Raw genomic sequence first — 21,604 nt, 5'->3', positions numbered from 1 at the left:
GTGCGGGATCGGGCAGTGTTTCGTTCTGCTGTGCATGGGGTCGCTATGAGTCGGAAACGACTCGACGGCACTTAACAACAACAACAACAACATAGGCATCTTTAAACAATGTAGTTTAATTTTGTCTGTTTTTGAACTTTATGTATATGGAATCATGCTTCTTTTGTTCAACATCATATTTGTGAGCTTCGTCCATGTTTTTCCTTGCTGTTTAGTGTTTAATCATATGTCACAATATTTTTATCCATTCCATTGTTGATTGAGATTTGGGTTGTTTCCAGCTGGAGACTATTATGAGCACTACTATGAACATTCTTGTAACATTCTTATACTAGTATCCTGGTTCACATGCAGAGATCTTCCAGGGTATATACCCATTAGTGTAACTGCTAACTTGTAAGGTACGTGTATTTTCACTTACTACACAATACGAAGCTCTTTTCTAGAATAGCTGTACTAATTTACACTCCTATCAGCAGTGATAAGACAATATTCTTGCCAATACTTGGTATTATCAGACTTCAAAATTTTTGCCAATCTGATGAATGAGTATCTCACTGTGTTTTTAATTTGCATTTTCCTAATTGCTAATGAGATGGGTTTTTTTCCCCATATGTTTAATAGTCATTCTTTTGTAAAGTGCTTGCTCAAATCCTTTTGCTCATTGTTTTAGTAGGTGGTTTGTCTTTTTTTCCAACTGTTTTTTTAGGAATTCTTTATATATTCTGGATATACAGAATATCTAGTTCTTAGCCTGTTATATGTGTTGCAGATGTCTTTTGTCACTTGGTAGCTTGTCTTTTCACTCTCTTTATGGTGTTCATATTTGCTTGTTTTATCAATTCACAATCTACCTTCATCCCAGTCCTGACCTGGACCATCAGCTCTCTCTTCAGCCTACTTGGGACCTTCTTTTTAAGTTCTATCTAGTTTCTGAGGATTTACCTCTATTCTTGGTCATTTTATTGTTAGAGTATGATAAAGAGCTGTAACAAATATACCCAAGAATGTAATTCTAAAGCACATTTTGTTTTTCTCTAAATTTCTAGGCTATTTGCTTCAGGTTGATAAAGGACATTGAGCCTCAGAGCCCTGGGCTGATGATGACTTAGCCATCTTCCAACTTTGGCTTCTATGGTTGCTTTTCCGTTATGAACCCTCAATAAAAGGGAGAACACCTGTATGAATATGTGTGGGAGATTTATGTACCAGATCTGTAAGAGGTTTACAGGTCTGCCCCTCACATTCCAGAGGGCTAGCAGGGGGATTGCAGCAGTGCTTGGATTCTGTGTAGATCCTGAGGGATGTTTGCTGATGAGTTGTGAGAGAATGAGAAGAGGCGCACGACTTTTGCCATTTTCTGAGATGGAGAAGACTACAGACAGAGTAGATCTGAAGCAAGGGGGATTAGCAATTTTATTTTGGATATACTGTATTTTTACACAAAGAATGCACACATTTTATAGTTTTTGCAAACCACGCAACCTCACGCATTCATTTCCTATGCGCTATGCATGCCATATGCATGTGCACATTATTTCTCTGTGTGTGTTATATGTGAAAATACAGCTCTTTATCATACTCTAACAATAAAATGACCAAGAATAGAGGTAAATCCTCAGAAACTAGATAGTAGTAGTATTAAGATTGAGATCCTATTACATCAATTGGAAATGTTGAGTAGGCAGGGTAGATTTGAAGGCCATATTTATACTGGAGATTTAAATTTGAGGCATTGTCAGCATAAAGCTGGTATTTAAAGCCATGAGCCTGGTTGAGATCACCTTGAGAGAGAGTACAGATAAAGAAGAGGTCTGAAGATAGACCCCTGGGATGCTTTAAAGGTAGGGATTTTCAGACATGTGGAGGAATCAGTAAGGAAGACTGAGAAGGAGCAGTCAGTGAGGAGAGAGGAGAATTAGGGGAAGCCAGATAAAGAAAGTATTTTAAAGCAGAGGGCATGGCTAGCTGGGTCAAATGTTCTTTTGACAAGGACAATGAGGACTGAGAGGTGACTACTGCTTTTGGCCCAAGAAGGATGCTCTCGCTGCCACTCACTGCCATTGAGTCGATTTGACTAATAGCGACCACTTGTTGGGTTTCTGAGGCGGTATCACTAGGGAAGTAGATTGCCCAACCTTCCTTCCGAGGAGTGGCTGGTGGGGTTGAACTGCCAGCCTTCTGGTTAGCAGTCAAATACCTTAGGCACTATGCCACCAGAGCTAGTGACTGTGATAAATAGCTTCTGTGGAGTGGCAGGTTTTTTTTCTGTTTCTGTCTTCCTGAAGATCATCATACCTACCTCTATAATAATGTAAGTGTATGTGAATGTGTTATATGTGCACATGTGTATGTTTAATGTCAGAACCCCCTGTGTTAAGGCTGGGTTCTCTAGAGAAGTAAAGTTTATATACACATTAGAGAAAAAGAAATTTATCTTAGGAAAATGGCTCACACACTTTTAGAAGCTGGCAAGTCCCAAGTTCTTGGATCAAATGTCAAGCTGGAGGCTTTTCCCAACTCATGCAGCTGCAGGAACTGACGAGCTCAAGGTTGGCAGGCAGTAAACCTGCTATTGACTCCAACGAATGACAAATCCAAGATCTCCAGGCCAAATGGTGGATTGTTCACTCACGGACAGTTGTAGGCAGAACAATATAATCCTGATCCACAGGAGAGTGTCTCTTTTCCCAGGATGTCCTTAAATATATTGGAAGCAGGCCACACTCCTAGGGAAACTCCCTTTCCACGGATTGGCTGTTCAAAACATATATATCTGATCTCATCATGGGAATAACACACATCACAACTGCTTAAACCACACAGAATTGTGGTCCAGCCAAGTTAATACACAGCTCCAGCTATCACACCCCCATACCCTAGCCACCAATGATTCTTTGTTTTCTAGGGTCTACCTATCTCCTTATGGTCATTTTCTCCATTATAGCCTATGAAGAATCAACTTTGTACCTCTTTGAATTCCAAGGCTGGTGTTAAAACCCAATGAAAGATGAGAGGAGAACATTTTGGGATATTAAAGTTCAATAGTAATGACCCATATTAATAGTCAGTAATACAACTAATACCTATGATGTATGTTGGAAGCCTTCTGTGTCAGTACTGGATTAAGCATTTTACGTGGATTAGCTCTGATGCTGACAATAACCCCATGAGTTGGATTTAAAAAAAAAAAAACTCACTGCCATGGAGTCAATTCAACTCATAGCAACCCCTCCTTGGGTTCCAAGGTGGTATCTCTATGGAAGTAGATTGCCCAATCTTCCTTCCGAGGAGTGGCTGGTGGGTTTGAGCCACCAGCCTTCTGGTTAGCAGGCAAATGCCTAGGCACTACACCATATACATATGTATGTATATGTATATATAATTGTGATTTGAGTGAAAATTTATGGAGCAAATTGGTTTCCATTCAACAATTCATACACATTTTGTTTTGTGGCATTGATTGTAATCCCCATAATGTAACAATACTCTACTTCCTCCCTGTGTTTACCATTTCCATTCCTCCCTCTGTCCTATCCCTTCCTGCCTTCTGAGCGTTATCCCTGGACAAATGCTGCCCTTTTGATCTCATATGGTTGATTGTTCTAATGAGCGCATACCTTCTTGGAATTACTCCTGGTATTCGGTTCATCTTACAGACCTATTGTTTGGTTGAAAGTTGAGATGCAGGGGTAAGTTCTGTTTTAGGCTTGAAGGGTGTCCTAGGGCCATGGTTTTGGGGGTTCCCTCAATCTCCATCAGAGCAGTAAAGTCTGGTCTTCTTTGTGATTTTGAGTTTTGCTCCACAGTTTTACAGTAGGAGATCCCAGTATCTGGGATCTCCTACTGTAATCCCTTTCAGAACAGTCAGCAGTGGTAACCAGATACCATCTGGCTCCTCTGCTCTTAGGGTTGTGGAGGCTGGGGTTCACATGGTCCATTTGGCTTTTGGACTAATTGTTTCCTTGCATCTTTGATTTTCTTCACTCCTCTTTGTTCCAGATCAGGAGAGACCAATAGCTGTACCTTAGATGACCACTCACATGCTTTTAAGACACCAGTGACTACTCACCAAAGTAGGATGTAGAACATTGTCTTTGTGGACTATGTTAGGCCAATTGACCTTAGTGTCCCCTGAGACTATGGTCCTGAGCCCTTAGGCCCAGTGACTCATTCCCTCGGGGTATTTGTTTATGGCTAAGAAGTTTTTCATAACTTCACTCCCTTTCTGATCTACTATATTCATGGATATATTTGTAGCTCATATAGATAAATATGTAGAAATATCTTCTGTTGAACCTATTTATATTCCTGAGTATAATCTCCCATTCACCTTCCCACCCTTGTTCAACTTGAGTGTCTATCTATGTAGAGGTGGATATTATTATTCTAAATTTATAGGTGAGCAGTTATTAATATGCCTGGGGTCACTTGGACAGAAATGACTGAACCATTATGAGTTGTGTTTCTATCATATAATGTGATTTGCTTTTGAAATGTGATTACCAGGCATGTTATTTTTGTTTCTGCAGAAAGGACCAAATAAAACACCTGTAGCTGCCATCTGCCTGACCAGCTTGGTGACCATGGCCTTTGTCCTTGTGGGTCAGGTGAATGTCTTGGCCCCCATTGTCACCATCAACTTCATGCTGACATATGTAGCAGTGGACTACTCTTACTTCTCCCTGTCCATGTGTCCCTGCAGCCTCCCCGAAGTATCTGAGCCAGTGCATAGGGAAAACACAGAATCCCTCCACTGTTCTGGGCACCTGCTCTTGGAAAAGACTCCTAGCTATGGTTCTGAGGGCACTGCCCAAAGTCTGTCTGAAGGCACTCTCCTAGAATTCACCAAGGACATGAATCAGCTCCTCCAGCTAACCAGGAAGCTTGAGAGTAGCACGCCCAGGCAAAGAGATGGTGACAGTATCCCAGGAAGTCAGAAGAAGAAACATAAGAAGGCCATCAAACAAACCCTACAAGATAGCTTCCTCTTAGACTCCAAGTCCCCTGCTTTGTTACCTACTGAGGGATCTGAAAAGTTGTCTACAGCTACCTCAGAGGGGCAGGAGTCCTACTGGAACAGTCAGAGTTTTGGAAGTGAATGGACTCAGCCTAGGGGAACACGTAGAGAACATCTTATCTCTGAGCTGTGTAACCAACCTATGCCAAATGGAGAAGGTGAGTTCTTTGGAATCACACTAGGGTCTTCTGTCTTGGGGTGACCAGTGCTTGTCTAACCCACTCAGTTTTCATGACCCTCTTTCCAAGTCCTTAGTTCACTTTATACCCCAAACCAAACTCACTGCCATCAAGTTGATTCCGACTCATAGCAACCTCCATTGGGTTTCCAAGGCTGTAAATATTTATGGAAGCAGACTGCTTCATCCTTCTTCCATGGAGCAGCTAGTTGGTTTGAACCACTGACTTTTTGGTCAGCAGCTAAATGCCTTTAACCATTACACAATCAGAGCTCCTTAATTTTATTTTAAAAATTAAAATAGCAGCTGAATTACTTATAATTCTACTCTGTTTCAAACTCACGAGGCACTCCTCGGAAGGAAGGTTGGACAGTCTACTTCTGTAGTGATACCGTCTTAGAAACCCAAGGAGGGGTCACTATGAGTCAGATCCAACTCCACGGCAGTGGTTGCATTTGCATTGCATATAGATAGTTCATTTTAGACATAAATTTATATCTACTCCTGTATGCCCTGGTGGAGCAGTGGTTAAGCACTCAACTACTAATCAAAAGGTTGGCAATTGCATCTCCATGGGAGAAAGATGTGGCAGTCTGTTTCCATAAAGATTTACAGCCTTGGAAATCTTACAGGGTTGCTGTGAATTGAAATCAACTAGATGACAACAGTTTCCTGTATATTAGAACTGGGAGCCATGGTTAGTAATTGAATATTAATTTAATTTCACTCAAATATCAGCTGATGTTTAATGCCAAGATGAGTGAAACCAGATTTCTCCTTTTAAGAGAAGTGAAAATGTGTTGTGATAAACTGCCTGGCAAGGACTTAATGTATTTTATTTGTGGAAGATGAATCTCCCAAATCAGGCAAAAAAGAATTGAGAGAAGATGACTAAAGAAACACAGCTTTTCTTTACTTTCTCAAATTTACAGAGAGAGATTCTCAAAGAGATGCTTCCAGGGCATAAGAAATTCTGAGAGAGAGGGAGAAGTCATACTTTTAAATAACCTACCATATGTAGGTCTTCATATAGGAGCTCTGGTAGTGTAGTAGCTAAGGCACTTGACTGCTAACCAGAAGACTGGTGGTTCAAACCCACCAGCCACTCCTCGGAAGGAAGGTTGGGCAATTTACTTCCATAGTGATACCACCTTGGAAACTCAAGGAGGGGTCGTTATGAGTTGAGACTGACTCAATGGCACATAACAACAACAACAACCACATGTAAGATGCTTTACATATATTATTTATTTGTGTGCAAGTGATTAATTATACAAATTAATATTACCTAATTAATATTATATATGTAATAAATTGATATTTTCCACTTTACAAATGAAGACCCGAATGGCCTAGTGAGGTCACAGAGAAATCTCAGATTTTGCACAGCTGGGCGTCACACCAAGGTCTGCCTGCATCTGAAACATTCCAGGTGCTCTCCTCTATATGACCCTGTCTTTGAGATCTAACAGGCAGCGGTGGGCAAAGAGGAGAAGTCAGAGAGACAGAGAAGAAGATGTCTAAAGACAAATGTTCTCCCACACACCTGCTGCTCTTTCTTTAGTTCTAAATTGGTGGTTTGGTTTTCTTTTTAATGGTAGAAGCATTATTGAAAATGTTTAAATTATTTTTATCACAATAATAAATGTACAGTTTAATAAGCCAAATGGCATTAAAAGTCATATAATTGAAAATAATAGTTCACACTCTTCCATACTCTCCCTGTTTTACCCTCTCTACCCTCTAGTCCCACATTCAGAAGAACCCAGTTTCAACCAGGATGTTGCTTCATCTGTTATTATCCTTCTTATTATTAAATGTTACTTTTGTGTTGCTCCTCCCAATATGTCAATTTCAGACATCACCTTTTGATATGACAAATGAAGATATAGCTCTTTTGTACCACTATCTCCACTTCCCCTCACCCAATTTCCCCAATGGATATTCCCCCAATATCACTTAATAACTTAAAAGTTATTGACTTAATATATCACTTAGTAACTTAATTAAAACTTAATAGCTGGGATTCATATTATCATGACTAAGTAAATACAACTTAATCCTGAGTCACTTATTATACTATGATTCAATTTTCTTTTTTTCTTTTTTTTTGTACAACTTTTTCTGTTTCCTGGAGTTAATAATTGCCTTGATTTTATCCTTATTTGCTTGGTTTTCTGTTACCACTTTTCTCTAAATGTTTTGGCAGGTATGTCAATTGTTATTTTCCAAATTCTCAAATTATGATGAGAAATATGATAAAAATATGATGATAAATCTATCATATCTTTTCCTCTTTTTCCTTCTGTCTATGGCCCTCTTCTTCCTATTCCAATCTAGACTGCTTGCTCCTTAGGCCTGCTGCAAAGCTATTGTCTTAAGATTGCTCTCTTTACCATGGTTCTGTGCTGAATCCAGGGAACAAAAGATTTCTTGGATGCAATAATGTAGAGGAATTTTGTTATTCTTTTTTTTTTTTTGCCTGCCCAGTGGTGAATGACCTCCCTATGTTTGAAGAATTTCCAACAGTGTGAGTCTTGGTGGGAGGCAGTTTCATACTCAAAACTAAAAATGCCAAAAACTCATTCAGTTTAGGCACAAGACCAGGATTCTGCTAATTAGATGAACTTTCCTCATACTTGGAATTTGGAATTAGAAACCTGAAAATGGGGAGTATGAGAAAATTTCTGGAAGCATGGTAACTGTAGGATGACTCATTCCTGGCTCCAGTGTCTAATGTCCAGGCTTTCTGCATCAGTGGGACAGGCTACTATGTCTAGACTTTCCTAACATGTCTGTTAATCTTTAGATTTCTTTTTGTATTGAGAATGAAGTAGCACAATGAAGTAGTACAGCTGATTAGAAGTCTTGTGTATATAGACAGGACTTGTTGATTGGGACTTGTTCACTGTAGAATAATTAGGAATAAGTTAGCTTTTTCACTAGTTATTGTTGTTAGGTGCCATCAAGTTGGCTCCTACTCATAGTGACACTATGTACAATAGAATGAAACACTGCCGGGTCCTGCACCATCCTCACAATCGTTGCTATGCTTGAGCCTGTTGTAACCACTGTGTCAGACCATCTCATTGAGGTTATTCCTCTTTTTCACTGACCCTCTACGTTTCCAAGCATGACGTCCTTCTCCAGGAACTGGTTCCTCCTGATAACATGTCTGAAATACATGAGACAAAGTCTCATCATCCTTGCATCTAAGGAGCATTCTGATTGTACTTCTTCCAAGACAGATTTGTTCATTCTTCTGACAGTCCATGGTACATTCAATGTTCTTTGTCAACACCATCATTCAATTGCATTAATTCTTCTTTGTTCTTCTTTATTTTCCAGTTTTTACATATGAGGCAATTGAAAATACAGAATTTTCACTGGAGGATCCCTAAATGTCAGTATCTAGAAGTTGTTCTTGAACTCTTCAGTTCTTGTGGAGAATCCTGGCCTGAGAGGACACATAGATGGCTGCTTGCATTCTGAGAGCAGAGGGAGGGAAGGGATACCACTGTTTAGGATATGTACTTTTCATTTCCCTGTTTCTGTTTCATTCCCCCATTCTTTCCCGTGCCTAGGTCTCTCTGGTTTAATTTCTTCAGAGGAAACAACCATGGGGAGAGGGGTCGAGCAAGAGAAGGATTTGTTGCATAGATGTATGGGTAGAAGAAAAGGTCTTGGTGTTCAGCTGCCCTATATACTGACTTGCAACCAATCCCCTGTTCCTTACCACTTCCATGGGATCCAGTCCTGGCCTTTATTGGGATTCACTGAGGAGAACTGGCTACTTCTCGTCAGTACCTCTGTAGACCTTCAGAGTTACCCTCCTCTGCTCTCTCAGTCTGTTACCACTCCTCTATCATTTTTCCATCTTACCAGACTTGTTTTTATCTTTCCTCTCCCATTCTCTTAATGTTTGTTGCTTTATGCCTTTTAATTCCTTTTCTGTCTTCTCAGTGTGTTTTTAGGAGAGACATGTGGTGTGGTCAGTTTTCCATATTTAATCAATGAAGTGTTTACTACTCAGTTGCCTAGTCGCAGAAATCATTGTTAACTACTTCCTCTTTCCTCACCACCTCCTCTCCATCCTTACTACCTTGACCTTGGTGCACTTGGATTCTTGCTTAGTCTGCAAACCAGCCTCCAGCCTCTCCCACATCCTGTTTCTCCTTCACACTGCCCACTGAATGGTCTTTCTAAAATAAAACATTAATCACGTCTCTCTTACTTAAAAACCTTCGCTAAAATCTAATTCCTTCAATCTAAACAAAATTCTTGGTGTGATATGCAAAGTTCTTCATAATCCCATCCTAACCTACCTTCCCAGGCAATTTTCTCACATTAACCTATGTACTCTATTTTGTAGTGAAACCCAAACTAATGCCCTAAACACATCATATTCTTTCATTCATTCTGGCTTTTGCATATCCTCTTCTGCCTCCTTGAATTGCTTTACTCCCCACTTCTCCATCTAAAAAATCCAACTTATCCTTTAAAATCCATTTGACCTTTTAAGACCCACTTATACCCCTTTTGAGAAAGATTCCCTGACTTCATTCATTGTGCAACCATAAAAGTTGATTCACACTAATATAAACAGTTACCATGTTCTTTTATAAATATTTGTTTACACATTTATCTTCAGGTCTATCTGTCTGTCTGTCTTAATAAAAATAAGTATTAGTTTCATTCCTTTACCACTACACTGTGAGTCTCTTTTGGTCACAGACCATGTCTTTTCACCTTTGTATCCATTATAGCATCCCACACTGTAAGTGGTGTATAACAAACACTCAGTAAGGGCTAGTTTAATTGATAAACGATTAAAGAAATACTGACTGAAAAACTGGAACTTTGATTAGTACAGAGAATAGAAAGAGTTAAACTGTCATACGAACCTATTCTATGCCAAATTATAAGCTATAAAAGAATAAGAAATCATTGTTGAAAAAATATTGTTTGGGACAAATAAATATAGGTTTGCAAAATTAACTTGGGGCTGTGTTTTATACCTTATATAGTCATGAATTCCTTATTTATCACAGCTGTGCAAGAGAGAGAATTCTGACTGTTGAAGACATCATCAAAGACAAAAAGAATCTGATTAAATAGAAATAAAAAAACATTTGCACAGCAGTGTCACAGAAGGAAACAATTGTTCTGACAAACACAACTGATGAAAGCATACCTTCCAAAGTATATTAGTTTTAAAAACAGCTGGGTCAAAATCCAGATTCTACTTTAAAAAGAGGTCAGAGAGAATAAGCAGTTTACATATGAAAAATCAATGCCAGATTCATCCATTGTCCATTCAACGAACTAACTTTTATTTTTAAGTGTTAGAAATTGTTAGTAGCTAAAAATATCAAATATTTATTGAGCATGTCCTATGTGTCTAGCACTGGGATAGTACTTTACATGGATTATCTTATCTAAGCCGAGTTAGGCATTGTTATTATCCCTTTACAGATGATAAAACTGAGACTTAGAGAAGTTGAACACTTGCTCAGGATATGAAACAGCCAGAATTTGAAGCCAGGTCTGTCTGACTTTAGAACCTGTGCACTTAACCACTACACATAGTGTATGCTGCTTGCTGTGAGTATCAGTTATGAACTTGGCCATGATATTGATTAAATGAATATAAACTAAAACCCATTTAAGACATTACTGCTTATCTAGTAAACTATCAAAAATTTAAATAAAAAATAGTACATCTGTGGGAATCAGATGTCTATACGCATTGCTGGAGGAAATATCAATTGATTCATTCCTTCTGGATTTGTTGATTAAAGTTTTTCATCAAACTTGGCAAGTTTTTTACTATTATTTAATTATTTTTTCTGCACTGTTCTTCCTTTCCTGTCTCTGTCAGACTCCCATTATACATTTGTTGGCATTGCCCTACAGGTCTGTGAGGCTCTGTTCCTTTTTCTTCTATCTTTCTTCTGTGGTCTTCAGATTGGATAATTTCTATTTATTTGTCTTCAAGTTCATAGACTCTTTCTTATGCCATCTCAATATGCTGTTGAGCAGCCCAGATTTTTCATTTCTAATACTTTTTAACTGTAGAATTTTCTCTTTTTTTATGGTTTCTATTTCTGTATTTATATTCTCTATTTTAAAAGTCATTGTCATCATATTTTCCTTAAGTTGCTGACATTATATTTTCCCCTAATTCTTTGGACACATATAGCTACTTTAAAGTCTTTATCTGCTAAATCCAACATCTTGGCCTACTCAGAGTCAGTTTCTTTTGGTTGGTTTTTTTCCCCTGAGCATGGTTCACAGTTTTCTGTTTTTTTCCATGTCTTTTTCATTTGTGCATTTTTATTTGTTTGTTTGTTTTAGTAAATTCCCTGAATTTAAACTGCAGAGTCTCTCTTCACTGTGGTTGGTGGCTGCTATGCCTCTTCTCAGTTTTTAATTCTTGTTTTTATTTTTTAGCCTGGCTTCCTAGGAGTTTCTCCTGTGTCAATGTAGCCTATAAGCTTCCACCCTCTGCTAGTGGATCTGTGTGTGGGTTGGGGAGCACATCAAAGTTATAGAAAGTTCTCTGGTCTCACTTAGCTTTTATTTTTCACCAGGGTCTGTTGGGTCTCCCCCAGGCATGATACCGGTATGTAGTTTCTTAGTCAGCCTGGAAAATGTAGGGAAATTATCTGGTCCTCCTCCTCCTTTCTCATTTCCAAGTTTGCCCCATTAATTTCCTGACTGGTCCACTGCTTGCCCTAGCTGGGCCTACAGTCTCAGGCTAGCAAAGCTGTGGATTTTCTCCATTTATATCTTACTGTGTTCACCATTAGTTTACAAAGACACAGGTTTTTGCCCCCTGCGCCAACTGAGTTTGTCCCCACTGGCAGCACAATTGCTAGTTTCTGACCAGCCCCACATGAGTAAAACTACTGCTCTTGCTGACTGAACTGAGACAGTGATGGAAGCGGAGCAGCCCAGGCAAGAGGTCATAGATTCTCACTGTTCTTACCCTCAGCTCTAGCAGTTTTTCAAGAATAAACACTTCTGAATTTGTTTTCTTCCTCTGATAAATTTCCAGAGCCCTGAAATAATTGGTTTTGATCATTTTTTCCAGTTTTGTACTTATTCTTTGTGTTATGTGGAAAGGACTTGCCAACTTCTTTGCATTGCCATACCTAGAGCCTTTCTTTCTGTTTCATTCTTCCTGGAGAATGATTTTTCAAGGTATAATAAGACATACAAAGCTGTTTAATGGCTGTCATTCACTAAATTTATTTAGGGAGTATTATATCCAAGAAAAAAACCCCAAACCAAACTCAAAACAAAAACAAACTCACTGTCATCAAGTCAGTCCCAACTCATAGTGACCCCTCCTTAGGTTTCCAAGGCAGTATCTCTACAGAAGTAGATTGCCCAGTTTTCCTTCTGAGGAGTAACTGGTGGGTTCGAACTACCAGCCTTCTGGTGACAGTCAAATGCCTTAGGAACTATGCCACCAGAGCTCCTCCAAACCAACCAAGACACAGAAAATTGTCTGAAGAGTGCTGTAGGTGCATTGTTTATACTAGTGATAAATTATTGTTGTTGTCATAAGCTGCCTTTCAGTATTTAAAAATCTTGAAACAATTATTTCACCCCCATCATGTTTAAAGTGTTTATATCCAGATGGCTTTTGTGAGTATAAACTCACTAGTCATACTAGTAGATTTTAAAAGATAACATTATGCATTATGTTTATTATATTTGAAATTTTTAATATGCCTTATACATGGCTTCAGGAGCCCTGGTAGTGTAATGGTTAAGCCCTTGGCTGCTAACTGAAAGGTTGACAGTTTGAACCTACAAGTGGTTCTATGGGAAGAAAAATCCAACGATCTTCTCCTGTAAAGATCACAGCCTAGGAAACCCTCTGGGACAGTTCTATTCTGTCACATGGAGACGTTGTGAGTCACAATCTACTTGATACCACACAACAGCAATATACATGGGTTATACATGCATCACCATGAGTCAGAATTGAGTCCATGCAGTGGTTTTTTTTTTAATACATGGTTTTGTTTGTTGATTTATGTTGTGACTACAGGCTTGACATTTCCCTCCTAGTTATTACTCCCTAATATTCCTGGCAGCATAGTGCCTAAGGCACTTGACTGCTAACCAGAAAGCTGATGGTTCAAACCCACCAGCCCTCCTCGGAAGGAAGATATGGCAATCTACTTCCGTAGTGATACTGCCTTGGAAACCCAAGAAGGGGTCGCTATGAGTCAGTTCCGACTCGATGGCACATAACAACAACAACAACAAAATTCCTGGCAAGAGGACCCTCTCCCCCAACCCTCCACAAGTCTATAAGATTTACTTCTTCTAGAAAAATCCTAGAGAAGGTGGGTGATGAAAAGAAAACTGTACTAGGGTACATTAACTGACGGTCCTTCTGTAAGCTATGAATATTGGAGAGAGAGACAACAGAACAAATGAGCTTTTTTTTTAAAAAAAATAGATGTTGGACTGAGAGTAGAATGCTTGATAATCAGGATGTTAGAGGAGTCCCTGGGTGGTGCAATGGTTAACACACTTAGCTGCTAAATGAGAGATTGGCAGTTCAAATCCACCAAGAGGCACCTTAGGAAAAAGATCAGCAATCTGTTTCTGAAAAATCACCCACTGAACAATGTTGTGGAACATGGTTCTATTCTGACACACATGGAGTTGACTTGAGGGAAACTGGTTGGCTTTTTTTTTTTTTTAAAGGTTATTGGTAATGACAAATCTCCAGGGTGGCCAAGGGTATTGATGGTGAGTTGCAGAAAAGATTTTGGAGTGAGGATTTCAAGGAACTGAAAAATTGGAGTGTTGAATTAATTGTTTACATCAAAGTCACCATGACCTCACCAAGAATGATGATGGGGTGGTAATGAGATGGGGAAAGGTAGTGAGCCAGGGACTAAAATCTTTTAACGAGAGAGGGAAGATAACCAGGAAGTTGATAGAGGACTGTAGTGATAATATGATGGCATGTGTTTTCAAGGGCCTAGGTTGTAAAGCCATATTGGTCAGAGAGAATGGGAGACTTGGATAAAGAATACTTACTGAGCCCTACACATGCCAAAGGAGCTCTGGTAGCATAGTGCCTAAGGCACTTGACTGCTAACCAGAAGGCTGGTGGTTCAAACCCACCAGCCACTTCTCAGAAGGAAAGTTGGGCAATCTATTTCTGTAGTGATACTGCCTGGGAAACCCAAGGAGGGGTCCCTATGAGTCGCAGCCAACTCAATGGCACATAACAACAACAATACACATGCCAAACTCTAGGCTCAAGGCACACATGGGCCCTGCCTTCAAGAAGCATATAATCTGTGGGCAATATAAACATATAAATAAACATACAATTACAAATAATGGCAAGGGCCATGAAGGGAAGGAAATGGGTCATAAAGAAAGATTAATGGTAGGAGGGAATACATTTAGATTTTGTTATGGGGCTGATTTCTCTAAGGAAGTGATATTTGAGCTGGGACCTGATGGATGAATAGGAGTTAGACAAGCAAAGAGCTAGGGAATCCATGAGAAAAAGATTCCAGCTAGACCCTATGGATTCAGACAGGGTGGAGGTGTGGAAGATGACTGGTGCATAAGACAGGATTTAGACATGTAGTTAAGGGAGGAGGGTGTTCTGGGCAGAAGAGACAGCACCTTAAGGCAGCTTGGCTGAAGCAAAAATTTGATATTGGAGAACAGAGAAAAAGCTAGGAAGCTGCAAACCGTATTTCTTCAAGCTATGAAGGTTGAGAACACCTGAAGGTTTAGTCTTGAAATTAGAATAAGCTTACAGCAAAGTTGATCCAACATACTATTTTTGTGAACCACTGTTATTATATGTCATAGTGATTAGACCAAATTGTTAAATAATTCATATGCATTTTCACAGGGAAGTTGAACTTTTTGCAATCAGCTATAAACTGGGAAGGGGAACTGAGTAGAGGATGGCATGGTGCTGACAAGCTCTGATGGGCCTGAGATCCTGCAGGATGATGCAGGACCTTCCATTGATTGATTTGCCAGAACCTTTACCCCTCAGCCATCTCAGCTTCTAGAGGAAGGAATCAGAAGGAGCTATTCCCCTACGCCCTCCTTCATCAGCTTCCTACCTATTCCTGAGCCCTAGTCTGACTTGGTCTGAAATTGAGAGTCAGAAGGTGGCAAAGCCCAGCCCACAGCAGACAAAAGCCAACCTGACCCAGCATTCCCAGTGGTCACATCTGTGAGCCAATGTTACTAGATGTCCAATTTTCCCACATTCCTCCCTTACATCTGGAAAAGAGAGGATATCTGAACTTCTGGCTTTTCCCAGACAACTGATCTGGACAGGTGGACAGTAGGTCTTAGCAGAACTCCCATCTTCACTCTGCCCCTCCTTCCCTTTCTTTCTCAGGTCATTGGCTAGAGAACAAGCAACAACAACAAAAAAAAACAGTGGCTAAAGCACTGCTAACCAGAAGGCTGGCGGTTCAAACCCACCAGCCACTCCTCGGAAGGAAGGTTGGGCAATCCTACTTCCGTAGTGATACTGCCTCGGAAACCCAAGGAGGGGTCGCTATGAGTCGGGGCCGACTCGACGGCACATAACAACAACAACAACAACAACAACAACACTGTCATAGAGTTGTTTCTGATTCATAGCAACCCCCATTGGGTTTCCAAGGCTATAAATCTTTACAGAAGTAGATCACCCAGTCTTCCTTCCATGGAGCAGCTGGTGGGTTTGAACCACTGACCTTCCAGTTAGCAGTCAAGTGCCTTATCCTCTATGCCACCACAGTGCAATTACTCCTTTTCCCCTTCTCCAAGAGCAAATGCCAGGAATTCTATTTTAGGCTGGATTACAAAAGTGGAGAAGAGGAGTTCATAGATATTTGCTCACAAAAATAGAAGAGGGTTTGGCAACAAATTGGTAACCAAGGATTTGACTCAATTCTCCTTTAGATTTCTTACTGGAGTCCAGGCTCCAGGAACAAGTTGTCCACAGGAATTCAACTTCTTTCTATACCCGCATTTGCAATCCCTGGATCTCCCTAATGGGGGTGAGTAACTTCATCTTGAAACCAGTTGTCCCTGAGACATAAATCAGATGCACATCCAAGTAGAGACATGCATGATCTGGGGTTAGGGTGTAAGGGGGAATGGCTTAATTAGGAACAATGTGATTTAGCTGCCTATTACATTAGAAAATAGATGACACTGTATTTGGCAAGATTACATTTAATGAATCACTTATTTTAATCAACAATCTAGTTTTTAAGTAATTTATCATCTCTGATGACCTACCTCTAAGTCAGTAAATTCCTATGTGTACAAAACTATTTATTGATAGTTTTTATTAAACATTGCTCTTGGAAGAGGGTGTCTTCCTAAATGTCTGATTCAGTAAGTTTTTTTAATTATGAGTAAATGTCAATGATTCAGACTTCTACAGTGACTGAAAGTTGATGGGAGGGACAGTTGTTTCTTAAGGCCCTAGCTTTGTGGCTTTGCTGACCATGTAGTAAACCTTTGGGGACTTGTCCTTCCTATTCTGTTTCCACAGGTTGTTGGGTCCCTTCTCATCATGTTTGTGATCCAATGGGTCTATACCCTGGTTAACATGAGTGTTGCTGCCATTTTGTATTTCTACATTGGCCGGACCAGTCCAGGGCTTCACCTTGGTAAGCAATAGGGCCATTTTCTCACCATCTACATCTTCTCTTTTTGCATTCATTGAAAAAACATGTTTGAGTGCCTATTAAATGCCAACATTGGCTCAGATGTAAATCTCATTTTCATATAGCTTATAGTCTGGTTTATAGTCTAGGAAAGGAGCTCTGGTGGCACAGTGCCTAAGCCATTTGACTGCTAACCAGGAAGGTTGGCAGTTCGAACCCACTGGCCTCCCTGGAGAAAGAACCCACCAGCCACTCTGCAAAAGGAAGATGGGGTAATCTACTTCTGTAAAGGTTTGCCACGTTGGACACCCAATGGAGGTTGCTATGAGTCAGAATCGATTCAATGGCAGTGGGTTTCCACAGGTTGTTGGAATGGCAATAGGTTTTGTTTGGTATAGTCTAGGAGGACATGCATATAAATGACTATGATATAAGATAGTAAGAGACATATGCTATGAAAAAAGAGGTAGGTAAATAGTTCTGGAATTTCGGGGGACCAAGAAATGGCTTTCATTTAAGGAAATCTGGGGAGGCTTAGGGGGAGGACTTCACTTGTTTCATCCAACAATATTTATTGAGTGCCTACTATGTGCCAAAGGACCTCTGGTAGCATAGTGCCTAAGGCACTTGCCTGCTAACCAGACGGCTGGCGGTTCAAACCCACCAGCCACTCCTCGGAAGGAAGGTTGGGCAATCCTACTTCCGTAGTGATACTGCCTTGGAAACCCAAGGAGGGGTCGCTATGAGTCGGGGCCAACTCGATGGCAAAACAACAACAACAACAGTACATGCAATATCATGGATGAATCTGAAAATAATTATGCTGAGTGAAAGAAACTAGTACAAAAATAGTACACAGTGTATGGCTTCATACGTCTGTAACTACTGAGAATGGAATCTAATCTGTGGTGACAAGAGATCAATGATTACCTTTGGATGGAAGTTGAGGGCAGGGATGCATGTGAGGAAGATCTTATGAAGGGCATGAGGACACTTGGTGATTGTGGATACACTCATTATATTTATCATGGTGGTAGTTTCACAGGTGTACATCTGCCAACACTTATTAAGTTGTATACTTTAAAGTACAGTTTATTTGTGTCAATTATACCTCAGTAAAGTTATTAAAAAAACATAAAAGTCATTTAAAAAAAAAAAAAAACCTGTGATACCCCCATTTAAAATAAAGCTATTTATTTCAAGCCCTAACTAAATCAGATGAATAACAATAATCTAAGCAAAGTGGAAAAAAAAACATTCAGAATTAGAAGAATCAAATGTATAATTTTGAAAAAGATGTACTTCAAACACCTTGAATCACATGTCTATTTAAAATAATGCTTTAAAAACTGTAATGCTAAGAAATCCTGATATAGCTCAATTTAGTGGATGAAAATCTTCATTAATATGGTTATTATTTATTTCAGTGATTAATTCTGAATTTTTTAAAAGACTTTTTATTGTGATTTGGGTAAAAGTTTTAATTCTGAATTTCTTTAAAAAAACAAAAACTTTTGATCTTAGGAAATTTAAACATATCCTAGAAATCTATTCATAGGAAAGTATGAAATCAAATTTCAGGACCATCTCTACCTAAAATTTAAGTAATTTAGAATGTAAATAATCAGAAATAAGCAGGATTGGTTGATAAAATATTTATTTTCTTCTGATGATCTCAGAATATAATAGGAATCTTCTCTTTATAAATATTAATAGAAATCTAAAATTTATCCTCCCATTGACCAGATCATTTCATAAGAATACTGTTGACATTTTCCAGTTCATCAATTTTCAACCAGTGATGTATAGAAATTTCTAGTGGAAACCAACCAAAAACCAAACTCACTGCTGTCGAGTCAGTTCCGACTCACAGTGACCCCTCCTTGGGTTTCTGAGACAGTATCGCTACAGAAGTAGATTACCCAGTTTGGAAAAGCATTTACACAATCACATTTGATTTGGTGTTCTAAAGTTATACATAATTTATTATGTGAGGGTTTTTTTAAAAAAATATTCACACCAAAGGAGGGATGGCAAAAAGCAACAGAGGTTTATAAACTTGATTCCAGTCAATGTGTCTGACATCAGAATTATTGGCATAAACAACAACCTCTCTTCAAACTTCAGCTCTAATATTTCTGCATGTTGGGCTATTTATTTTACTGAGCACTTGTTGAAAACTTATTGAGCACCAGATCCTATGGGATATTGGATTACAAGGATGAAAGAAGCATGTGCCCTATCCTCAAAGAGTTAATAGTCTAGTAGGTGATTTTATAACATGGGTTGAACATCTGTCACTATGAATCTAAGAAAACATATCTTTTTTTTTTTCTAATTCTGAACACTGAAGTTACCAAGTCCTCTGGTCTTATGTGTTTTTTTTTTTTTTTTTTTTTTCTATATACCGCTTTATCTATTTTTTCCTCGGGATTTTGAAGATTAGAAATAAAGTTTTGGAAACTGCACATGGGTGCAAATTCTTTAGAATGCTTCTGCCAACGAGTATTGTAATGAATGTTGTTTGGTTACCCTGAGAAAGGACAAAAATATTTGTGTTAGTTCTGTGTGTATGTCAGCAGGTGTGCATTTATCTCATTTGTGACTAGGATTCTGGGTTCATATGTAGAACCTTCATAAATATTTATGTATTCTCTGCAGGATCAGCCTCCAACTTCAGCTTTCTCAGATGGATGAAGTCTCTTCTGATCCCCTCCTGCAGGTCCGTGCCAATTTGGGTCGCGTACCAGGTGGAAGAGCGTTCCAGGGTTCTGGGAGGTGCTAAGGGTGTCCCGTTCCTAGCTGGACTTGGCTTGAATTATCATGTGGAAATCTGACAGTTGAGAACCTTGAGGAGACTCAGACTTTTTTCCTCACTGCCCTTCACCCCACCTAGCCCTCAAACTTCAGTTCATCAGTTGCTTCCTCTGCTCATGTCCTCTGCCTTTTTGTTTCTCAATCATCACTAAGAAAAGCTTTGTTTGAAATCCAGTTGTTGTTGTCATTAGGTGCCAACTCATAGTGACCCTATGTTTAACATAATGAAACACTGCCTGGTCCTGTGCCATCCACACGATTGTTGCTATGTTTGAGCCTATTGTTGCAGACACTGTGTCAATATATTTCACTGAGGGTCTTCCTCTTTATCGCTGACCCTCTACTTTACCAAGCATGATTTCCTTCTCCAGGGATTGTTCCCTCCTGATAACATGTCCACAGTACATGAGACAAAATCTCCCCATCCTCACTTCTAAGGAGCATTCCAGCTGTACTTCTTGTAAGACAAATTTGTTCGTTCTTCTGGTAGTCTATGGTATATTCAATATTCTTCGACCAACATTTTAATTCAAATGCATCAATTCTTTGGTCTTCCTTATTCATTGTCCAGCTTTCACATGCATAAGAGGTGACTGAAAATACCATGGCTTGAGTGAGGCAGACCTGAGTTCTAGAAGTGACATCTTCTTTGCTTTTTTAGCACTTTAAAGAGGTCTTTTGCAGTAGGAGCTCCAGTGTACTTTAAAGAGGCCTTTTGCAGTAGATTTGCCTAATGCAGTATGCCGTGTGATCCCTTGACTGCTGCTTCCATGGGCATTGACTGTGGATTCAAGTAAAATGAAATCCTTAACAACTTCAATATTTTCTCCATTTATCACCCTCTTGCTTATTGGCCCAGTTGAGAAGGATTTTTGTTTTCTTTCCATTGTGGTATAATCTGTGAGGCATGGGTGGTTCAGTGATGGAATTCTCACCTTCCATGTGGGAGACTTAGGTTCAATTCCTGGTTCCTGAACAGTGCACTTCGTGTACTGCCATCACCCATCTGTCAGAGGAGGCTTGTGTGTTGCTATGTTGCTGAACAGGTTTCAGTGGAGCTTCCAGACTAAGTCAGACTAGGAAGAAAGTTCTCTCAATCTGCTTCAAATCTGCCAGTGAAAGCTTATAGATAGATCACAACAACGAAACAGCTAACCTATCGTAGGAATAGCACTGGATTGGGAATTGTTTTATCCTAATGTGTATAGTGTTGCTATGAGTCAAAGCCCAACTCAGCGGAAGCCAATGAGAACAAAAATAGCTCTCACTCTACTTCCTGACCATATGCTTCATATTATCCAATTCATCAATTTTCTCTGTTTCCTAGATCTATGTGGTTTGATGTCTACCATTTGTTTTGGAAAAGTCTCAGCCATTATTACTTAAAACATTTCTTTGGTTTCTCTCTTTCTTCTCCTTCTGGCATTGCCTTTACATGTATGTTAAGCCTTTTATAATTATTCCACAGTTCTTGGATATTCTGTGCTGAGTTTGTTTGTTTGTTTTTCTCTTTCCTTTTCCGTTTGGAAAGTTTTGTTGACATATCTTCAAGCTCATTGATTCTTTCCTCAGCCATGTCCAGGTTACTAATGAGCACATAAAAAGCATCTTCATGTATGTTACCATGTTTCTGATTTCTGTCATTCCTTTTTGATTCTTAATTAAAGTTTCCATATCTCTACTGTTGCATGTTTTTGTATGTTGTCTACTTTTTCTATTAGAGCCTTTAACATGTTAATCATAGTTTAAATTCCCAGTCTGATAATTCCAAAATGTCTGTCATATCTGAGATTCATTCTGATGCTTGCTCTGTCTGTTGTTGTTGTTGTTATGTGCCGTCAAGTCAGACCTGACTCATAGTGACCCCTCCTTGGGTTTCCAAGGCAGTATCACTATGGAAGTAGATTG

At 39.3% G+C, this 21,604-nt stretch overlaps 1 protein-coding gene across 1 annotated transcript in view; it reads left to right on the top strand.

Annotated features, from left to right (window-relative positions):
* Positions 1 to 21,604, top strand: part of SLC12A8 (solute carrier family 12 member 8) — a 249,960-nt gene that overhangs the window by 215,653 nt on the left and 12,703 nt on the right. Inside the window, exons 9-12 of the mRNA XM_007949383.2 lie at positions 4,533 to 5,178; positions 16,164 to 16,261; positions 16,765 to 16,882; positions 19,541 to 19,601. Of these exons, the coding sequence (XP_007947574.2) occupies positions 4,533 to 5,178; positions 16,164 to 16,261; positions 16,765 to 16,882; positions 19,541 to 19,601 (923 nt within the window). The remainder of the gene's footprint in view (positions 1 to 4,532; positions 5,179 to 16,163; positions 16,262 to 16,764; positions 16,883 to 19,540; positions 19,602 to 21,604) is intronic.

The sequence above is a fragment of the Orycteropus afer genome, unplaced genomic scaffold (assembly GCF_000298275.1).
Source record: "Orycteropus afer afer isolate SDZICR_OR568_19922 unplaced genomic scaffold, OryAfe1.0 scaffold00245, whole genome shotgun sequence".
NCBI classification, from domain to species: Eukaryota; Metazoa; Chordata; class Mammalia; order Tubulidentata; family Orycteropodidae; genus Orycteropus; species Orycteropus afer.
The sequence above is the reverse complement of the archived record's forward strand: the minus strand, read 5'-3'. Positions and strand labels throughout refer to the sequence as shown.